Here is a 22,590-nt window from a genome sequence, read left to right as displayed (position 1 = left end):
TTTTTTATATTTTCGCAAAGAAATTCGATTCGCGAATGTAGAATATTTAGATAATAGCGGGGCAGTCTTTGCTGATAAAGATAAGGTTAGTCAATATGTATTTGAATGATTCTGTAAAATTATACGCATATTCTCATGAAGTTTAATACTATTTTTAGAGCAGATATCCAATATTGGATTAAGGAGGCACGTCAACAGAACATATACTATTTTTACGGAATGTATTTAATAGCGCTTAATGGCTTTAATAGAATGCTGGTTTGTTTACGATGATGATTTAACGACATCTGCAAGATCAACAATCCAATCTAATGTCCATTCTCCAACATTTATTCCTCCAGCATAATGCGCAAATTGCATTTCTAAACATTCATCAAACATTAAATCAATTAACATTGAACATAAATATCCCTGTTATATTGAGCGTGATTTGCACTAGGCATGTTAATGTCCTGCTCCATGGAGACATCTCGAAGGAGGGATACACACTACTAACTATAAAATGTTCTATTATATATGACGTTCGGCTCTCAACGGGTACACAATGTTAAATATGAAGACGTACCGGATAGTTCAAATAACGGGGACATTTTAACGAATTGATCTTCTTAATTTAATCTGGGAATATCTACTGTAACTGTCAATATTCCACACTCCGTTTTTACTAGTTATTTCTATTAAGCAACATTCATTTTGTGTTTGATTAATAACTTAAAAGCGGTTGCTTCAGGTAGATTTATACTACAATTGAATTTTATCCTATAGAGGTGTGCCTGTACATGATGTTGTTGTCGAACGATATCAGTTATATACAATATCGGACATTGTTATTACGGATCGAATCAATTGATTCAATTGTGAGATATTCTATATTTCTAGCAAATCGGTGAAAATCTGTCAAATATCCTTGGCCAGTACATCTAAGAACATGAACTTACTGGACTTGTGAAAACGGTGTTGATAAAATCTCCTTTATAGGACTTCTAATTGAAACAACAGGCTCAATTCATACGTCTTGTTGTCTCTGACACAGAAAATCCATTTCTAATATTGCTAGACTTGTTTTTTTATGGGGAAATGCGCAGGAAATAGCACCGACCTATTTGTCAAACTTGTTTTTGCTTGGAGTGTTTCAAACTGATAATAAATTCGCATGTTTTGTGAGCAAGTGGGCAATTCTGACTCCGCCGGAATATACATTCCAGAATTATTTGTATTATCGTGAGCAACGAGTACGATCCAATTATTTCGCTGTTGTTACAATTGATGTATACGGGGTTGAAGAATTTTAACATACGATAACATACGATAATGGTTGAAATTGTTTTTCAACCATTTGAATGACAGTACTTCAATATACAATATTCCACGTTTACTTTTTATATTGTTCGACGTTTTATATTTGCTGTATTGGCAACATATTGGTCATTCTTATACAAATGTGACGTTACAGTAATGAGTGGCATACAACCAGATGCTTTAAATGAATAAAAAAATATTGGAAATAGTAGTTATAAGAACACGGCTAGAATTCGTACGAGGAAAATTATTGAAAAAAACGGTGACATGTAATCACGGACCTACAAACCAGGTTTATAGGTCCGTGGTGTAATTGACAAAACACTCGAAATACAAAATTCCTACATTCATATTGCTCTTTTGCGAAAATATAAGCGAAAGACAAAAACGTCTAGAAGACAATTAGGCGGAGCTATGTCAGTTTTTATGTCTTTAAAAAAATATTGTTTCGTCTGACTGCGAGCGTTAATTTCCAAATATACCTCATTTTAACAATAACTTGTACATGAAACACGTTTTTGTTTGAGTATTTCTCAAAATAGATATTGCTGTAAATGTTATAACTGTATTGAACCGCAGTTGGTTCATTTCAGGGCGAATATAATGCTTTCTTTTCAGCAATATGTAATCTTTGCATATATTGATTGATTGAAATTAATGGGCAGTAAAAGAATGATCCTTATTTACATACAGCAAGATGGAAAAGCTTAACATCTAAGGTACGTTATTACTGTTATTATGAGCTGCCATTTGAAAGCACTGATGCTTGCCAAGAGTCTTTCTACAACAATATACCCCTGCCAAACAACAGAACATTCACCGCGAAGTGCATGTGGTAACAAAGGCTGTTGAAGAGCAAACTAATCTTTCAATTAAAAACATGTTTTTATTATAAAGGAATTTGCAGTTATAAAAGGAAACATTGACACAAACCCAAACAATGCGTTTCATACTTTATCCCCTTTATTGAATACAGTTTACGAAAAAGGATGTGTGGGATTGTAGAGTTATCAATATGTATCAAGTTTTATGTCGTATCAAATATATTTTGTGATTTTCAATGTTAATGAAGATTTGAGTTCACTGAGGTTGTTGTCAAATAAGGACGTGGTCTATGTTTGTTCATTTACGATGTATGAATTCGCGGAAATGAGAAAAGTTAAGATATATATACACATATATATATATGCGTGTGTGTGCGTGTGCGTGCGCGTGCGCGTGCGCGCGTGTGTGTGTTAAAGGGGCTGTACTCCGTATGATAAAATTGCGAAAAAAAAATAATGTCGAAACTGACATAAACTTGGCATCGATGTGTACAATGCATTGAAACTTACTAACTGAAGTACCACATAATTTACAATTTATTTAAGTTTAGTACTTTTCCATTAAAAAAGATTACTGGGTATGTCTACCAGGTAGAATCCATTTCTTATGCGTGATTGGCTAGTCGGTTTTATCACGTGATATTACCGAGGTAGGTGTATAGCTTAATTATGTCACCCAATTAAAGTAAGCGGTTGTAGCTCAGTGGATACGACACTCCAAATTTGGCGACACGGATTCGAACCCGGTCTCCGACGCAATTTTTTTTTTACATTTTGGTACTTTTTTTACAATTATGATATCAAATTAGATAATTGTCCTGAGATTCGTTACAGAAAAAACAACGGTTTTTGGTGTCAATCTGGTGTACAGTCCCTTTAAGTACATATTTATTAATGTTCGTTTTGTCAAAGTGATGAAATTAAAGAAAATATATGTACTATGATGATTAATATTTTATACATAATGTTGAGTAATACTGCAATATGGATCCTTTAAAAGATATAAAAAATACCTTTATTCAAGTTCCTATATGATATTTTAAATCAATAATCGAAAAACAAAATGTAGGTATGTATAAGGACATATAAAATGTGGAGTCTCGTTGTTACAAAAGGTAGGCTATGTGGGGTACAGCAATAGTTAATCAAAACAGAGACTTCTCTTAGCTAAACAATGGTGAGGTGCTTCTGAAAGTTTTGGGAAATGCCAGGTCCGAACATACCGCCTTTTCCCAGCTGTGAACTCGTTAGGGTGTCAATTCAAATACAAAACCTATATCGACGTTATATCAAAATCACAATATCAACTATACGTTTTCTGTAATTCAGATCAATGCTCTTCCTGTTCAATGATTTAACAATTTTGTTTTTGGATCGCAGATTTGTCTTCATTACAAAAAGAGTCTCAAGGCACACACATATTGAACACTGTTTTCGGCGCTAACGTCGTGAACACGGTTCATCTAGTTGAACGTCTCTAATCTTATGAAGTTGTTGCATGATTTCGATTGCATTTGTAGAAATCATCTTTCAAACTATCTTTTTGAACTTACCAAACCCGTCGACCTCGGAGTAATAGTGTTGACAGCGGAGCAATAATGTCGCCCGCGGAGCAATAGTGTCGACCGCGGAGCAATAGTGTTGATAGCGGAGCAACAGTCTACAGAAAACTATTATCTGCTGGATAGGAACCATGTTGACTGAAATTTATTAAAACTGAAAAAATCGTTTAACTTATGTTATTTATTTATTAATCAACTATATATTGCAACGTACTTCCATTCCAATGCGTAATCATTATGCTGTTTAAGGCGTTTGCCGTTGTTTATTTTCTTATATGGGTTTATTTTTACCAAATCGACAGTCGCTTTACATGTGCATACATATTTATGATGGCGTATGTGAATAACATCCAGTGGATAGTTAATGTCTTTCTATCTAAGGTGAAATGATCACCATGAAAAGAATTTTCTTCCTATGAAATGATATTGCATATTTCAATCATACATGTAATTTGAAGAAAATGCGTTATTTACTCTCTACAAATCTGCACATGTACTAGAAGTTCAATTATAAACAAACGCTACAACAGTTGTGGCATAATTACGCCCACCTAAATATCACCAAATGTACTGTTAAAAGGGTTACTCGTTTTTATGACAATTATGTTACCGAAGTTTTACATTATCAATGCATCTTATATGCTTCATTGCACTGCTCGCTTTCTCATAACTTTGTATGACATGAGTTTATTGAATACAGTTGAAACTTGTAATGACATATGACGTAAAATTCGTGTAAGGGTGTAATTCCATGCTCTTCATATTCTTTCAGTAAGATGCATTTTTGAAACCTTTACGGCTGCCATTTAATACTTATTTACCACCCAAACATTATGTTTTTCACATTATGTAATTAGTATCTACAGCAGGAAATGGCGTTAGGTGTATGATGCGGTTGAGTTGGTATTCAGCACGGAACATTCTATGGCTTTATTACGCACGAGGAATAGTTTTAGGGCTGGTCATGTGAAACACGTGGTTTTAAGTAGTTCAACGAAATATGTATGGTATGAGCAAAATGAGCGAATGGTGCAGAAAACGCAAATGTTGCGTGCTTTAGCAAAGACAATGCTCATAATAACATGTGTATAACCGATCTCTGCCATCTATTATGCTTGCTAACTTGTGCCGGATCGCTCATGTCATGATATAATGATAGTAGCATGCAAATGAGCCCCGCAGATGGTGGTCAGGGTATAACGGTACGATGGACACTTGTTTAGCACTTACCAGTATCTTACCAGTATGTTGTAATAAGGCACTTGGTATTACGTAAAAGGTATTTCATTAAATGCAATCTTTTTAACAATAGTATGAACGTATTTTGGCATTTCGAAGACTGTAAGTGTCTTCCATGGCCGTCAGTGTAAGATAATTCATTCCAACCCGAGCGTTCAGATTGACGGAAATGAGAATTACCGTGTTTTCGCAAAAGAACCTTAGCGAGGGTTGGGATAAACCTATTTTACATTGTTTCCACCTGTACTCTTCTGTGTGCAGGTTTAAAAAAGTAGTTCGATGCGGGTACCTTTTATCTTTGCCCGTGGGCAAGATAAGGATTTCCATAGAGCCAAATAATTGGATCTACTTATCTAGGTTGGGAGAAAACATGTTTCCTGGAGCTAATCCTATAACCTAAGACCTGCTTTGTTGTCCTAGTTAAGTGACTTGGTTCCAATATTTACATAAATGTAAAGACAGCATTATTTTCGCTATTCGTTTTAATTATATATAGGACTAGATAGGAATGGATAAAAAATATGATTAACTTGCATGCTAGATCTTATAAGGGACCATTACAATTTGCATAGTAAGTAGACTCCAGAGACATTTCTAAAGAAGGATTAAGGGCGAGGATCGTGCCAGCTCTAATCAATGCGACCTTCCTTGATTCACTGTCTTCGTAGAACCAATTTCCATTTTTCTGTGTGCGATAATCGTGATATAGAAGATTTTGCTTTGTTCATTTTTATTTGTAATTCTTCTAATTCTAAGATCTTCATTCAGATAATGTGTATGGTGAAACATTCAATATGTTATGCGTTTGTTCTCGCGAAACGCCATACTATATATTTTACGTTTTCAAAGTAAAGTCCGAACTAATTTTCGTACAAATAATATCTGACAGGCATTTATAGATCCATTTATTGCTTAATATCGGTACAAATTTAACACAAATAGATATAATGAATAATATGTATATTATTGTATTTTTTTTCAAATTTCACTTTAAAACCTATTATATGTTATGTGTGTGTAATCACTAGCGCATCCAGAGGAGGAAGAGGCGCAACCGGCGCCCCCCCCCCCCTCACGTCGTACAAATTGTTTTAATTTCAATTTTATAAAATGTAATAACCTACGCCCAAAATGCACCATGTGTGGATCAGAAGGTGTTGAAAAGCATTCTGGGGACTACTTCTAAACCCCCTGCCAACACTTTAAACCAAATAAATTTCGGCTCTGAGAGAGGGGCGCAAATCAAAACCTTACGGCCATAAATCACGCCCTTTCTAACGTCATATCCTGGATCCGCACTGGAAATGACTAATATAGTGTATCAAGAAGCAGTAGAGAATAAAATATGGTTGACTCTTGAAGATTGACAGTCACTTATATGCTGCCGTTTGACAGTCACGAATATGTTTCAGTTTGACATTATCTGATACTTTATAGTTTGAAAGTATCTGATATGTTATAGTTTGACAGTATCTGATATGTTAAAGTTTGACAGTATCTGAAATGTTAAAGTTTGACAGTATCTGATATGTTAAAGTTTGACAGTCACTGATATGTTATAGGTTGACAGTATATGATATGTTAAAGTTTGACTGTCACTGATATGCTGCTGTTGTTGTTGATGTTGTTGTTGTTGTTGTTGTTGACTGTCACTGAAATGTTATTGTTCGACAGTCACTGATATGTTATAGTTTGACTGTCACTGATATGTTATAGTTTGACTGTCACTGATATGTTATAGTTTGACAGTATCTGATATGTTATAGTTTGACAGTATCTGATATGTTATAGTTTGACTGTCACTGATATGTTATAGTTTGACTGTCACTGATATGTTATAGTTTGACAGTCACTGATATGTTATAGTTCGACAGTATCTGATATGTTATAGTTTGACTGTCACTAATATGTTATAGTTTGACAGTATCTGATATGTTATAGTTTGACAGTATCTGATATGTTATAGTTTGACTGTCACTGATATGTTATAGTTTGACTGTCACTGATATGTTAAAGTTTGACAGTCACTGATATGTTATAGTTCGACAGTATCTGATATGTTATAGTTTGACAGTATCTGATATGTTATAGTTTGACAGTATCTGATATGTTATAGTTTGACAGTCACTGATATGTTATAGTTTGACAGTCACTGATATGTTATAGTTTGACAGTCACTGATATGTTGTAGATTTGCAGTCACTGATATGTTGTATTTTGCCAGTATCTGATATGTTGTTGTTTGACAGTCACTAATTTGTTGTAGACAGTCGCTGATATGCTGCTGCTGCTGTTGATGTTGTTGTTGTTGTTGAAAAGTCACTGAAATGTTATTGTTCGACAGTCACTGATATGTATAGTTTGACTGTATCTGATTTGTCGAATTGATGTACATGATTATTTTTTTCTCTAAATTCTTTAGCAAATGGTTTGTACCAAATCATTTCACTATTTAACGCAAGACGTTGTTACATCCAATAAAGTTTATAACCTAAATATTATCGTTTGATGAATTATCGATCACTTTTAATTGCAGATGAATGGGCACACGTATTTTTATAGTTCATATTGTCATGTTCCAACAAATATTTGTACCTTTTGTATAGATGAAACGATTTGAAATAAACGACACCTTGGGTTGAATAAAGCTCAGAGTTAATCGCGTTGGCGTGTGCCGACATTGTGTGTGTTTCCTAGCCACAAGAGTGCTAACAAGACGTTCATGGCATTATTGACAGCCTTCAACAAAGAATATTTCCACTGTTGTGGAGGAAATATGTTATTTACAAGCTTCAGGAAAAATTAAGAACACATGTTGTCATCTCAACAGTATTACGTCTAAGTCAATGCGTCTTTAGGTTGTCCGGTTAGCGCAGTGGTTAGCACACTCGCTTCTCACTAAGGCGTAAAAAGTACGGCTTCGATGCCCGACCCAGATGTATTTGAGTTTGGTTTGTGGGCGATGGTAAATGTGGGTTTTCACCGCGTTCTTTCTTCACAATCGTTGTGAATAATTATATTTTAAACAAACCACTGTTCGTATAAAGTCAACATGTTTTGAATGAAGTGTGTGGCATTAGCTACTTAAGATGCATTAGAAGTGTTTGGGGGATTAAAATCGGTATAAATAATTGAATTAAAATAGCGTCGTCCTTCTCCCATTTCTAACCCATTAGTGTGAGAGAGGTGATCCGCTGATGGATCTGCATGGAGGGTGTTTTAACAGTGATCATATTTATACGATTTGTAAGTTTGAGATAATGACTTGGTGTCACCATTGTGGTTGATACTTTTGTTACGAAGTTCCTCTTGCTAAATGGGCGACCCATTTTCATGCCTCTCCATTACGGGATTTGTGCTCGGCGGTAAAATGATATTTCCGTGATGTCTATCTCTGTATGGGAATGGTTGAGTCCTAAATGTGTAACGTATTTAAAGATGAACTCTTACTCCAAAATAAGATGTACCACAATTAATTAAATATAATAGTTGAGACGGTAAATACATTCTACTGCAATAAATAAGTCAATAACGAGTATAATAAAGTACGGGTTAATTCTCAAACGCATGGTATACGTGTTGTATGGTTATCAATTTATCCCATATGTGATTGTTAGCAAATGTCTTTATACATATTTGTACAACTGTGGGCATAAAGCATCAAACCACAAACAGCCATTGGATTATATCTCTTTCCTTTAATGTCCCGATTTTCAGGGCGCTACACAAATAACTATGGGATTTAGTTGAAACCTTTCAAGTCTGTTTTAAATAGCTTTTCGAATTGATCAATTTACGCTGTCGACTTATATGGTAGTTTAGACAAATACCGCACCTTTTGTTAAATTTAAAAAGGCAACCAAGACGTACCTTTGATCAAAGGTTTCGACATCCATATTTTCTACCATCATTGAGACTCTTATATGTTTAATTAGGCATGGACGATCAAAACGTAATTGTAGATGCTTGACCCCAGAGTACTTGTCAGGCCTGTTCACTGCTGAATATCTCTCTCCAACGCACACAGAACGAAACGGGTTCTTCTTTTACTGCATGGCTTCTCGCCACAACCACCGAGCTGCTGCGAAATCAATTTGGGACGCCGACAAATAAACGAAACGTGGTGTAATTTGTGGCAACAGGAATATATTATATTTTAGAATATTATTTCCGTGAAAACTGTGTTAGGATTTGATGGGTTTTCCAGTGGGAGGAATAAATAACGTCCGAAAACAGAATTGCAATCATTTGTCTGAAAATAAATGTAGTTTTCCAGTTTATATTTCTTTTTACTCACACATGAACCGGAATAAACATTACAGCCTTTGGTAAACTAACATCTGATACGCCCAAAGAGTTTTGATATGTTTCCTTTTTGTCTATTTTGATTTTAGCTGTGTGGGGAAATATAGTTTCTTTTATACATCCAGAAAGTAAACAATTCAAAAGAATGTCCTTCTGGGAAAAGTTCACAAATAGACCAGGAACATTTCAAATGTACTGAACGTAAAACAGGAGGCAATCAATAGGCAACAACAGTTCATAAACAACTGGAATGTGGAAACTAACGAGAAAACTGTAAGCGGTGGGTGATGGTGTGTCGGTGAAATGATGGGGTGTGTTAATTTACCGGATTTAATGAGTCATGTGATCTTGATATTGGTGCTGGTCAGTGTCGGGGCTTCGAAAGGTACGGTATTTCTGGGTGTCCATTGGCTTTCTCAACTTTGTCAAACGTTCTAAAAAAACAATTTAGATTTCCGAAACTTAAGTGTATTCAACTCAATAATGTAGCATGAAAATAAATTACATTTCGTTTAGCATGCTATATATAACCGGATAATAGAACTCGATATTCTACAGTTTTGTATCATTTCCCGTTCTTTGAAAAATCCTGATTTGTAATCGAAATAAAATATTACCAATAAGCATTTTTATGGATTCATTAATCAAATCAGCACAATTACTCCGTTATCTGGGCTTCGGTGTGGGTTTCGACGCTGCTCATTCGAGTCTTTAAGATGAATAATTGGAAAAATTAATAACAGTCCTGACTCACGCTGAAGCTGGTGACACCGTGATGCGTCAGGCTTCTGCTGTGAAATAAAACCAGCGGACTGCATCGAGATGATTGCATGTAAAATAATTGAAACATTGATTGTTACTAGTTGTTCCTATTTCGTCAAGTATGGTGACTGCATGAAGCTGCACCGTTGCAAGATAATTATTTATTTCGTGCTTTTCAGTGAAATATAGAGTTTTATCAGGTAAATAGTTTTACTGAAAATAACAAATTTAAAATCCACTTTTAAAGTGATTTTTTTTATCAAATTAAAAAATCATACTTTTGAAACAGCAAATTATGTCTGAAAAAATTACCGACCTTATTATTCTAATTAATCTTCATGCAAATGCTATGATGTTATAGAATCTTAATTTGGCTGTAATCTAGATCATACTCTGGTTTAGTCAATACAAAGTGATATGCTGTACATGAGGGGCGTGCCACAGGTAGCCGGGCAGCAAATGGGTATGCAAAAGACGGGGTAGGTAAATGTAGTAACATAGAGATACATCTCCGAACGCAAGCGTAAGAGGAACCGAAAATTAATGCATGTAGTGTAAGTTAGTAATTTATTTCACCATTAGCAATCATAGAAAAACATATTTTCATTAAAGAAGTTCCATATACATGTAATGTCGTTCCTTTTGATAATGATGCCATGATGTTAAAATAAAAGTCCATTACGAGACCATTTTAAAAATATGCTCTCTAGATTTCGAGACAACCCCTGTCCGCATTTGCGAAAAATACATAGTGCTTTAATTACAGTCTGCAAAACTATAAAAAAAAAACTTGAGCGTCGGAATCATAAAGATAAAATCTCCTTCTTAGCATTTCTCATTGAACAGACTCGCTCAATGTGTTTGTCTTGTTTTCTCTGACATAGAAAATTCATTTCGAATACTGCTATATTGCTATTTTATGGGAAAGTGCGGTGAAAAATGTACCGACCTTATTCTCCAAATCAATCTTTATGCAAATGCTATGATTGTATTGAATCTTAATTTAGCTATAATCTAGATCATATTTTGGCAATTCAAGACAAAATGAAATGCTTCGGTCTCTGCATTATACTGTTAATGCTTATATCGATCGAGTGAAATTAATGGGAGTAATCCATTTACAGCAAGATGGAAAGCTTATCATCTGCAGCCAATTGTATAGAACTGGTTTAATCGTTGGTTTGGTCAAAGCTAGTATTATGTTTTTAATTGGTCAATATGTAGATGAGAATATTGTTGAATATAAATTTTTGTTACGTAAACTATTAAGTTTAAGTATAAAAAGCTCATAAAGTCCGAAGTATATATTCGCGTTTGTTCTTAAAAAAATATTTTGTAGATAATATGTTGGTTAAACTGGATAATTATGGGTCATGTTTAAATAAGTACGAAATGAATAAAGAACGTAAATCTTGTTTAGTCCAAATCACACATCGATCATCGAGTATAATTTGGATATGGACAGTTTATTGATGAAGAAACGGAGCATACGGGCAAATATATCGCCGGTGTCAGTTTAGTTGGTGTTAAAAATGGGTCAGGGCAGGCAGGCAGGCACGCACGCACGCACGCACGCACAAACAGACAGACAGACAGATAGTGTATTTAGACTTGTACAATGTTCATCGTCAACAACACATATGTAAATAATGGCCTATATCATAGTATCAAACAATGTATTACAAACGATTATATACAAAACACAACTCAAAAAAGTTAATACGTAACAACAAATTGGTTAACTATTGTTATTGTTATAATCTATCTAAATCAGAGGCTGAAATGTTGTACGATACTGAGTTCGAATAGTAAATATCGAGGATCTAAATTACTTCTCATGCGATGGGACATACCGATCTAAAGAAATTCAAACAAAATAATAGCTTTATTATGTAGATATAATGATTACCATGATAACAGGAGACATATTGCCAAATTTTCAATGATATGTTAGAATTCTAATTACAATTGCAAACATTATATTGTTAATTTCCATCTGCACGTAACGTATTTAAAATAAAACAAAACGTATTTATAAGCAGTTTTAAAATGCTAAGCTCAGTTCAATGTCTGTTTTTATTAATAAGTTATTGTAAACGGGTGTTGTGTGTTGTTGCAAATAATGACGATGCAATGATTGGATAACAACATTGACCATTGGCTAAGCCATCTGTTGGGCTAAATTTTGCCGAGGAACTTGCTGGACGCTCCTGGTATTGACAAAATGCCAATGTCATGCAATTGACCCGGATGTTTGCTGACAGGCTACAGGGTGCAACTTGTGTAACAACTAAATGTAAATTGGAAACAAGTTATTATGTAAAGAATGTTCCCTTTAGAGTTTGAAAGCAACATTACATTCCCTGGCATGCACTACTCCGATATCATGAGACCTACTTTATTTTACATGAATTGATGGGCCTTTCTACAGCTAATTACATTAACGTTCAGACAGCCTCATGTCCTGATTTCGTTTTAATATTGAATTAGACCTTAAAGAATGAATAAAATCGTGATTAATTTGCATGTTAGATCATATCAGGAAATCCTACAATTTTTGCATAACAAAGACATTCCGAAAACATTTCCAGATAAGGATTTAGCAAATCTTAAGGATAATGTATCATTCTCGTGCCAGATCTTAGCAATCCGATACTGATAGAATTATGTCCTCGTAACGTGTTGTTTTTGTCTTTATGCAACACTTGTAATTTAGAATATATAGAGGATTTTTGTTGATTTTAGTGTAATCATGTAATTTTATTTCACAAGTGTCATAGTAAAACGCCACGAGTAAAAATATAGTTTTTCGATGATCACAAGTGAAATTTAGTACCAACTTACACTAAAATGTACTATTTTTCTGTTTCATATGCTTAATTTCGGTGTTTCATTGGTATTTTAATTTGTTTTTCTAAATACCCCTTTTTGAAAAGTGTGACGGCGCTACCTGTGGGACGCCTCTCCGCAAGCAGTTTTGATCGCTGATGACTGTCATTTCCAGTTCAGGCTCATTGAACAATAGTTCTTTAATTTATTGTTTCCTTCTTGTTTAAATGCATTTCTTATGATTAGAGCATTCATAAATGACCTTTTATGCATCTATGTTCCAAATGATATCACTTAATGCACGGAAGAATTATAAATTAAACAGGGCATGAATACATGACTAAATTACACTTCAAAACATTTACTGAATGAAAAATGGAAAGGTCGAACGTGTTTCAATCACCCCTGATCAGAGATCAGTCGGATTCGCTTGAAGACGGGTCGTTTACCGGATAAAGAGTGAAGACACCGCTTAGTTGTTGACAAATTCTTAGGCGTTAGTAATATCTACAAACTATCAGTAAATTGTGGTGTGAATTTTGCGGAAGTTCGAACTACAGAGTCATACAATCCCAAAAGACATTGAATAGATGATATAACATCAAATTTATGTTCGAGCAGTTTTCGACCGTTATTTGTAAAGTACGAAAAAGCAATTGTTTGAGCATTCAGTTTCAAGTTCAAGAAAACATTTGAAAACAGGATTACTTCCAAAAATATCTAATTTAACATATGCAATCGAATTTTTATTTTTGGCAACATTTAATGGTTCAAAAATAAGGTGGATTTTAACAAGGGGAAATAACTGCTCTTGAATTTAAAAGTAGCTATAGATAATATTTTCACTCCTTAGTAAACAGTCAAAATGGATATTTTCACTGTTGTTATTTCACTGATAACCAGTATGATGTCGATAATTATTCAACTTGAGCAATATACAAAATAGCCATTCTGTTTAACAACTTGTGTGTATGAAGCGTCGTCAAAACATTTTCATTCAGGTAAAAATTAATGCAATTTGTGTATATGTTCAGACTCTCAGAATGATATCCCATCTATCTTAAACACGCATATTCTCCTATATGAATACACAAATGATGACTGCTTAATTTCTGTCGAATTTATTGAAAAGTCATTTTGAATAAATTAAGTCTGTTTTGTATTTCTTTCTGGTGTAACAGTTGTACAAATCCTGGATCTGTTTAAACGACTGTACATATACTGCACGTATGTATTCACAGTCAACTAACACTGGTGACAATTACTTGTGTGATGTATTGCTTTAACGGGGGCATAGTTTCGCACTCTGAACTCTTCTATTAAAATCATTGACTTATCGTTACATACAAAATAATAAATCATGTGTATCTCTTTTGAATATTAACGTGCTTAATGAATTGTCTCTTTACAAACAAACTCATTTACAATCCAATATACGTTTTATAAATGAAATATCATATTTTTATTAATCATTAACCACTTTTAATTACATTGAATGGGAAAACGTATTTTTACAGCTCGTTTATTTAACAACCAAAAAAATCATTTTTGTATAGATGAATCGATGATTAATTAAGTACATCTTGGCCTGTGTAAGTGAGTTTGAAGTTTTGTTTGTGGAAACTTTCTGTTCTGCCAATCGCGTGTTACCCCTGGCCACAAAAGAGTACTAAGGAGATATTAACAGCATTATGAAAGCACTCAATAAAGACTTGCCGACCATTGTAAAAGAAACACTCTCTATTGAAATCACAGGTACAAACTTTCTACTGCATTAAGTTTAATCATTGTTCGTAAGTTGACATGTGGTGAAAGAAGTGTGGCATTAGCTTCGTATGATGAATATAAACTGTTTGGATATTTAAAAACCTAATTAATATTTCCATTGACATAGTGTCGTTCAACTCCCATTTCTAACCAAATAATGTGAGAAAGGTGATCCGCTAATGGACATGTTTGCAATGTTTTAAAAGGGATCGCATCAGTATAAAATGTAATTGCTAAATGGGGGACGCATTTGCATGCCTCTCGGTAACAAGGACTTTGATTGTGCTGTTAAATGATATGTCCGTGATTGGGTCTTAAGTCTTAAAAGTGTAACGTATTTACAATATTGTTGAGATGGCAATTACATTGTATTGCAATAAATAATTCAATAAATCTACACATTTAAATAAGGATTATTTCTCAGATTCATAATGTTTTTGATGTACAGGCAATTATATTTTACATGGACTTCTTAACTCTCTTATGACCTCCACATTGTCAGGAGCATAAACAATAAAAAAAAACTCGAAAATTAACAATATCTTCAACTATTAACAAGTTTGAAAAAGAAACCTTCCAAACAAACTGTAAATTCTAAGGCTTCAAAAAACACACGTGCTACGTTTAGTGGAAATCGTATATTATTTACTCTTAAAACAAAGTCGTGGACTGTCAAAACCAATACGTTACTAAGTGGTTGATGTTTACCGAGTGTGCTGGTGTCCAGTGACACTGGTAAAGTCGGAATCGATGCCTGGCCATATCAGACCAGGTCTGATGAGTCATGCCGGCGCCTCCTAAATATTGACCTTCTAATTTAAATTGAGGCCCGATAACTCTGCAATACCCACAGAACGGGTTCTTTATATACTGCATCGCTTCTCTTGGCCACCTAGCTGCTGCAAAAAAACTGTAACGGCTTGGCACGCCAACAAATAAACGAAATGTGTTGTAAATGGTGATAACAGGAATGTACTATGTTAAAGAATAGTTTTGTTGGAGTAAACTAGGGGTGATTGTGGTAGGTTTTGATGGGTTTTCCAGTGGCAGGAACAAATAACTTCTGAAAACAGAACTTGTAAATTAGTGTGTGAAATAACCGTGATGCCTCCCTAGCTTTCTATTCACTCGTATGTGAATCGGAATAAACGGACCGTTGTTTTACAGCTTTCGGTAGAATAACTTGATATGACCAACGTGTTTGATAGGTATCTTGTATTAAAAAATCAATTATATTCATTAAATTTCCTCTTGGTAATGAAAACAATGTTCACATAACTAATATTATAAAAACTGTTGTTGTTTTTTTAAAAATAATCATATAGAAAACAAGACAATTATAAAGGAAGAGAATGCAAAACAAAAAATAATAGACAAAAACAGTTCATAAATAACTTTAAAACTGGAATGTGAAGTAGTAATGAGGAAGTTGTTAGCACGAGGTGATAGTATGGCGGCGTAATAATGGGGTTTGTTAAGGTACAGGATTGGTTAAGTTGTGCGATCTTAATGTTGGCGCCCGCGAGTGTCGGAGATTCCGCAGGTACCCTATTTCTGAGTTTCCATTGGCTGTGTAAAATCCTTGCCCATGTTCGTGAAGTTGGCTTTATCATCAGAAATTGTCTTAGTGTACCCTGTCATTGACTTCCTGGGCTCACAGTTTACTCAATTATGTCACTCCAAAATAGATCAGAGGTATGGTCTATTTAAGAAAGTCACTATACTATATAGCATTTCACGTACTTTGACACATTCTGATCTGTAATCTAGATCTTACATTACCGCTAAACATTATCATTAATCAATTCAGCATAATTGAAAGTCTTTAAGACAAATAATTGTAAATTTAATAATGTCCCTGAATCACGCTGGAGCTGCTGACATCGTGATATGTCAGGTCTCCGAGCTGAAATAAAACCAGTGCACTCCATTAGGATGATGGCAAGGCAAAAAAAATGTAATATTTATTCGAGCTTTTGTTAATGGTGTCTGTCTGCCTGAAATTGAATGCAAATATATTTGGCAGTTGATCGAATAAATAGGAAGCGCTTTAAAGCTTTAAAATATCAAATTTAATGTTTTTTTCATTTTTAAAGTGTCCATCATTTCATTAGTAGTCAAGACTTGAAAAACATAGGGCAACCTAATAATAAGGAATAAAACAAAACGTGTGTTAATGCCTGATTGAACGTTACTATTGACGGGTTAAGTAATGGTAACCACTTATCATTTAGGTACATTCTACCGAATCAGATGAAAGTAAATTATTCAATTACTACGGAATGACAGCTTCTATTAACTTGCGTATTGAATTGTCGAATATTCAGCATGTTTGAATGCATATATTTACCTTTAAACTGTACATGTTTTAAGTAAACTCATGGCTCATATATGACAAAAATGAGCGTTACAGTAAACACACTATACAAATAAAAAGAGTCCTTAAAAAGAAAAATGTATTATTTTGGAAGAATAGAGAAGTGTTTTTAATTGTTAATACTGTAGAAGTAGAAATTTTACATCGAACTTAAGTAGAAAAGTGCATTTGGTTGTCGCTCACGTCGTAGGTATAAATATAATCTAAGCTAGTTCTCTCATAGTCTCAGAAATGAATAAAGGACGGGATTAATGGCATTCCCAGAACGAGGGTTTGTTTACAAGGTTGATTTATACGACATTTACAAGACCAACATTCGCCTCCCAAAGTCCATTTTATGTCCATTTTCCCGACATTTACGCCTCAAGCACAATGCGCACAATGGGTAAAGCACTATCAAACCTTGGATCAATCACCATTCAACAAAAAGCATCACGCCGATAATTATCGTAAAGCACCGTATTCCTCCGAGTCCTCGAAATGGTCGAACTCACTATTCATTATTAATCGTTTTGTTATTTATTATATTTGTTCCTTAGCAATCCGAGCTTAACAGGTTTGATCTTTGAATGTACGAGCACTTGCGGAATATGATGAAGCTACTAATAAAGTATTTCATTACTTAAATACTAAAAAGTTAGACATTTTTATTAAATGAATGTTGAGTTTTTAATATTAACGAACATACCACCATGCATTCTCATTCATCAGAGGTTCGATAGTGATAAATCTGGTACCCATAGCATCATCACTCTGGTGAACGAGAATGACCACCATGCTACACCAGAGGAAAATGAAAAAGACATCCGTCTGCCTGCATAATTATGACATGTAGACATTTATGTGTGTTTCCGACATAGAGCTTTCTTCAGTCCTGTCACGTAAGGATTGAATGTTTTAGTATTGTGGTTCATTGGAGTTTGCCATTTGGCCAGAGCAAGGTTATGGACTTCACGATTATCCGTGCACTGGCCAAAAATGTTCAAACACAGCTGAACCGCAGTTCTAAAATAGCCAATGCGTATATTTAAATTCATTATTTGAAAAACAATGTTTGTGATAATCCAAATAACCGTGCTCAAAAATAACGCTTCCAGGTTAACTGGGCGTAGAATTACTCGGCTGTTTGAGCAGCAGTACATCGTCACTTGCTTCATAGACGTCATATACATTTTATCACATTCTTCGTTTGACCACGGACCTATAAACCGGATCTATAGGTCCGTGATTTGACCACGGACATGTAAACCGGGTCTATAGGTCCGTGATTTGACCAATCAATCACAAGTGTCGTTTTATTCAAATCAGGTATTCCAAAGATATTGCGTTTGACTGCAATTACAAGTGTGCGTGAGTCTAGGGCGGAGCAACAGGCGTGTAGACATTTAAGAATTGTCTTTTGACATACTAATGCGATAATGTAATTCAATTAACCTTTTAGACAAATAGTAGTATTTCCCGCAAAATCAATTCTGTCTCACTGTCTTTCTTAGTTGGAGAACACTGTTTTTGTATTAAGCAATCGCTTTGAAACTGTCATTGCCAATTGTGTTAATGATCATTAAGCTGCGTTAACAACGAGCCAGACATTACAGGTGAAACAGATGATAGCACAAGAGAGTAACACTGCATATGACGATATCCTCGACATACCCGTGTAGTCGCAAACGCTATACATGTTCTTGTCTAAAGCATCTGCTATTTTGCCTGCGGTTCAACGGATTACATTTGCTAAATACAGCAAATAAACTAAGAATGTAAGGCACTTACAGGTCGAAAAAAACACGCAAAGACATATATGTATCGGAACTTAAAGCGCGTTCTTCTAGTGTCCTTATTTACCGTATGCAATCGGTTTGTGCGTTTTACGCCAAATCTTGCACAGTCAGCAAAAATTGTCAGAGAAGACAACATCGTCTCCTTCAGCATTTCACGTGATTACAGATAAGATGGTCTGGTCATTTCTTATCTGTAGGCGTCACATTTCAAGATATTTCGTAATTGGATATTTTGCCGCTATTCAATTCCAATACGTCCCACTTTGCCGGATCGTAAACACTCTAATGAACGTTTCCAAGCTCGGGGAGTGTTGTAATTAGGTCTAACTGGAAACCTCGTTTGCCGACAATTCTCAGACTGATCAGGCAAGCCAGTGATTCGTAATGTTTTAGCAATTACAGTATAAACAAACTCTTGTTCTCTTGATAAAAAAACAAACTCAGAAACAGTTCATAACTTCATAACAAACAAACCCTTCATAAAAAATATGGGTAAAAGAGGGTTTATTCTCGTAATGATTACAATTAATGCATGCTGTCTGGACATAACAGCATAACTGTGCGCAAGCAACACCATAAACATTCTCTGAAACTCTTGTATATATCTGATGGACGACATTAAATGCCACTTGGGCGTTCTGGTACTGTCGAGTTACTTTACTTCATTTCATGCGCCATTCTCCTGTGGATACTAAAACATTATAAAACTAACAGCTATTTGTCTTTGTCGCTCGTAATAAAAGTGAGACATGTATTGATGTTTTGTAATTCCATTAACGGTTGACATAAAGTAGTTTTTGGCTTTTTGCTAAGGAGTTTCTTTTTATACCCTGTATATAACTTGACTTCTTTAATAATTTAGTAATTTGAACGGACGTGTAAGACAATGGTATGACAATGTTGGGTGAATATATGATTGGCAGTTCTTGCATTCCTGGCATGAGTGGGCTGGTTCGCATTATACTGCATCGCACTGTAAGAATTAGTGAAAACCACGTTACTTCAAAGCGAACGATTAATGATAATATCTCACAGACATCCAATAATATATCGTTTACAGAATAATTTTCCCGGAAAACATTGTTTCCACGTGCTAATAACCAAATAATTGTCTATTACTGTGTATGATTTCATCTTCAAAGATTCCACTTGCAAAGCTGGTTTGGGGTGGTACTGTTTGAACGACTTTAGCTGCATTGTTGACGCTTGAATTCATGTTAAAGGTAATAAGTATGTATATACCAGACTAAGTAACCATTTAATTCTGGTGAAAACATACCAATAACCCTTTAACAAGCAAAGTGTTTGAGAACTTACCCAGTCTCTTTTTAAATATATCAATTAACCTGATTAACATCAATAATGGCTAATGATTTACCAAAATAAGGGTAAGGCAGATATGAAAAATACAGTAATTACATTGGACAAAATATAATTAAGAACATTTAAATGTATTTGTAATGTAATAGGTTCAATCCTTCGCCGCTTATTTTGTCAGTCACGGAACAACAGCTGGAAATTGTTTGATGTATCGGTGAAAGGTCGTTAGCACTAGCGGATTTAGAGGGGGGCGCATCCGGCGCGCGCCCCCTCTAAAATCGTCAAAGTTTACTTTTTATGTCAATTTAGGAGATAAAAAATAATAAAATACGCCCATAATGCATCATTTCCAACTACAAATTGTTAATTTTTCTTGATTGCTTAACCCCCAATCCATATGCAAACAGTTTATGCCATACACTTTCGGTTCAGAGGGAGGGGTGCATGTCAAAAGGTTGCGCCCCTAAGCTACGCCCCCTCTAACGTTGATTCCTGGATCCGCCCCTGGTTAGTGTGCGCCAGTGAATAGTGTTGGCACCAGACAGCGGCTTATTGAACGCTTATTTAACAACAGACAGTCTCTGGTGAATATTACCGCAATTTAGCAAATGGAAAAGATGTTTTCAAACTAAATACTTTGGTTTTCAAATCTTAATGTTCCCTGTGTAATCATCCGTTAATGGAATTTTGTATACCATTTAAATTGTACGCAAGAACGAAGGCGTGAGTTATTAGAGAAACATTTTACCTCTTAAAATAGGATTGTCGACGCTTGAAAGAAATGTAACAAGTTCAAATGCATTTTCAATTGTTATGTTCGATATAAGCATGTGATAACGCTTTGGTAAGCTTGAATTACAACAATTTACACAATGTATAATCTGTATCAATATCAGTGGCCAGTTTTTGTCAGTACCTTATAATATCTTATATTCTTTCACTTGATGTCAGTCTACAAAAAATACTTACCTGTAGTCCAGTTTTCTTCATCATAATAAACTCTTCATTAGAATACAACTTATATTTCCAGCCAATGAAGTTGCATATAGGCAATCATTTTAAGTACTATGCTTAATCATTAAGAATTTCAACTTTCACGTGTGTTTAAAGGTCCGCCTACTGCCACTCATCCTATACACATTCCCCGTGTCATTGACTGATGCCCGACCGTCCAGACCTTTGTGAAAGTGAACAATGTTATAAACAAGATCGTTGTTAACTTTAAAACGTGAATTATCCCATGATGTGCGCAAACATAAACATCAGATACAGCTTTCTCAAATCGTGTTAGAAATACTGCCGATCACATGTGCTTCCATTCAGTTTTCAGAGCAGTGCAGTATCAAGGTTAACAAAGATTGCTTTAACAACGCTGTTAACCGTAACACAGTTCTAAACAATCGATCTGTTTGGTCCGGGTTGTATTCTAGGTCAGTAAGATGACCTAGGGTAACATCTTAATGATTCAGGTATACTTCACGTCATCTTATTGATGCTTGAATCAAACAAGGAAATAATTTTACGCTGTGAACCTAGGTCTCGGGCAATATATATAAAAAAATGTATTTAATCAAATATATAATAATAGGCTGGACTGTTTTCGCTTCAAATCCGAAATTTAAGGATTTAAAATTATTTGAATCAAGAATATTCATACTTCAAACCGAAATAAATGTTCTCTTGAACATTCATGAACATATATTCACAAAATAAAACGCATTTTCAGCAGTAACATTCTTTATCAATAGATGTGGCAAATGGAGGCGATGTTCATTCATTGGAATGTTTTCAGTTCATACATTAAGGAAACAAAAGCGATATGTCGTACATAAAAATGTGTGACAAAGATGAGCTGTGTGAAGTTAGCTAAACATACGACATTGGACATTGGACATTCAAAATCGAATGTTGTGCTGGCACGACATTGGACATTGGACATTCAAAATCGAATGTTGTGCTGGCACGACATTGGACATTGGACATTCAAAAGTGAAAGTCGTGCTAGCACGACATTGGACATTGGACATTCAAAATCGAATGTTGTGCTGGCACGACATTGGACATTGGACATTCAAAAGTGAAAGTCGTGCTAGCACGACATTGGACATTGGACATTCAAAATCGAATGTTGTGCTGGCACGACATTGGACATTGGACATTCAAAAGTGAAAGTCGTGCTAGCACGACATTGGACATTGGACATTCAAAATCGAATGTTGTGCTGGCACGACATTGGACATTGGACATTCAAAAACGATTGTCGTGCCGGCACGACATTGGACATTGGACATTCATAACCGAATGTTGTGCTGGCACGACATTGGACATTGGACATTCAAAAGTGAAAGTCGTGCTAGCACGACATTGGACATTGGACATTCAAAATCGAATGTTGTGCGGGCACGACATTGGACATTGGACATTCAAAGGTGAAAGTCGTTCTAGCACGACATTGGACATTGGACATTCAAAATCGAATGTTGTGCTGGCACGACATTGGACATTGGACATTCAAAATCGAATGTCGT

General features: G+C 35.0%; 1 protein-coding gene across 5 annotated transcripts in view; it reads left to right on the top strand.

The window, feature by feature from the left end:
• Positions 1-22,590, top strand: part of LOC128226564 (zwei Ig domain protein zig-8-like) — a 108,780-nt gene that overhangs the window by 78,367 nt on the left and 7,823 nt on the right. The window contains exon 1 of one of the 5 annotated variants that reach the window (XM_052936506.1): positions 9,120-9,614. The exons of the other annotated variants lie outside the window; for them this stretch is intronic. Within the exon in view, the coding sequence (XP_052792466.1) occupies positions 9,533-9,614 (82 nt within the window). The 5' untranslated portion in view covers positions 9,120-9,532. Of the gene's footprint in view, positions 1-9,119; positions 9,615-22,590 lie in introns of those variants that run through there. 5 annotated transcript variants of the gene reach the window in all.

Source organism: Mya arenaria, chromosome 3 (assembly GCF_026914265.1).
Source record: "Mya arenaria isolate MELC-2E11 chromosome 3, ASM2691426v1".
Taxonomy (NCBI): Eukaryota; Metazoa; Mollusca; class Bivalvia; order Myida; family Myidae; genus Mya; species Mya arenaria.
This window is presented reverse-complemented; position numbering and strand designations above follow the sequence as displayed.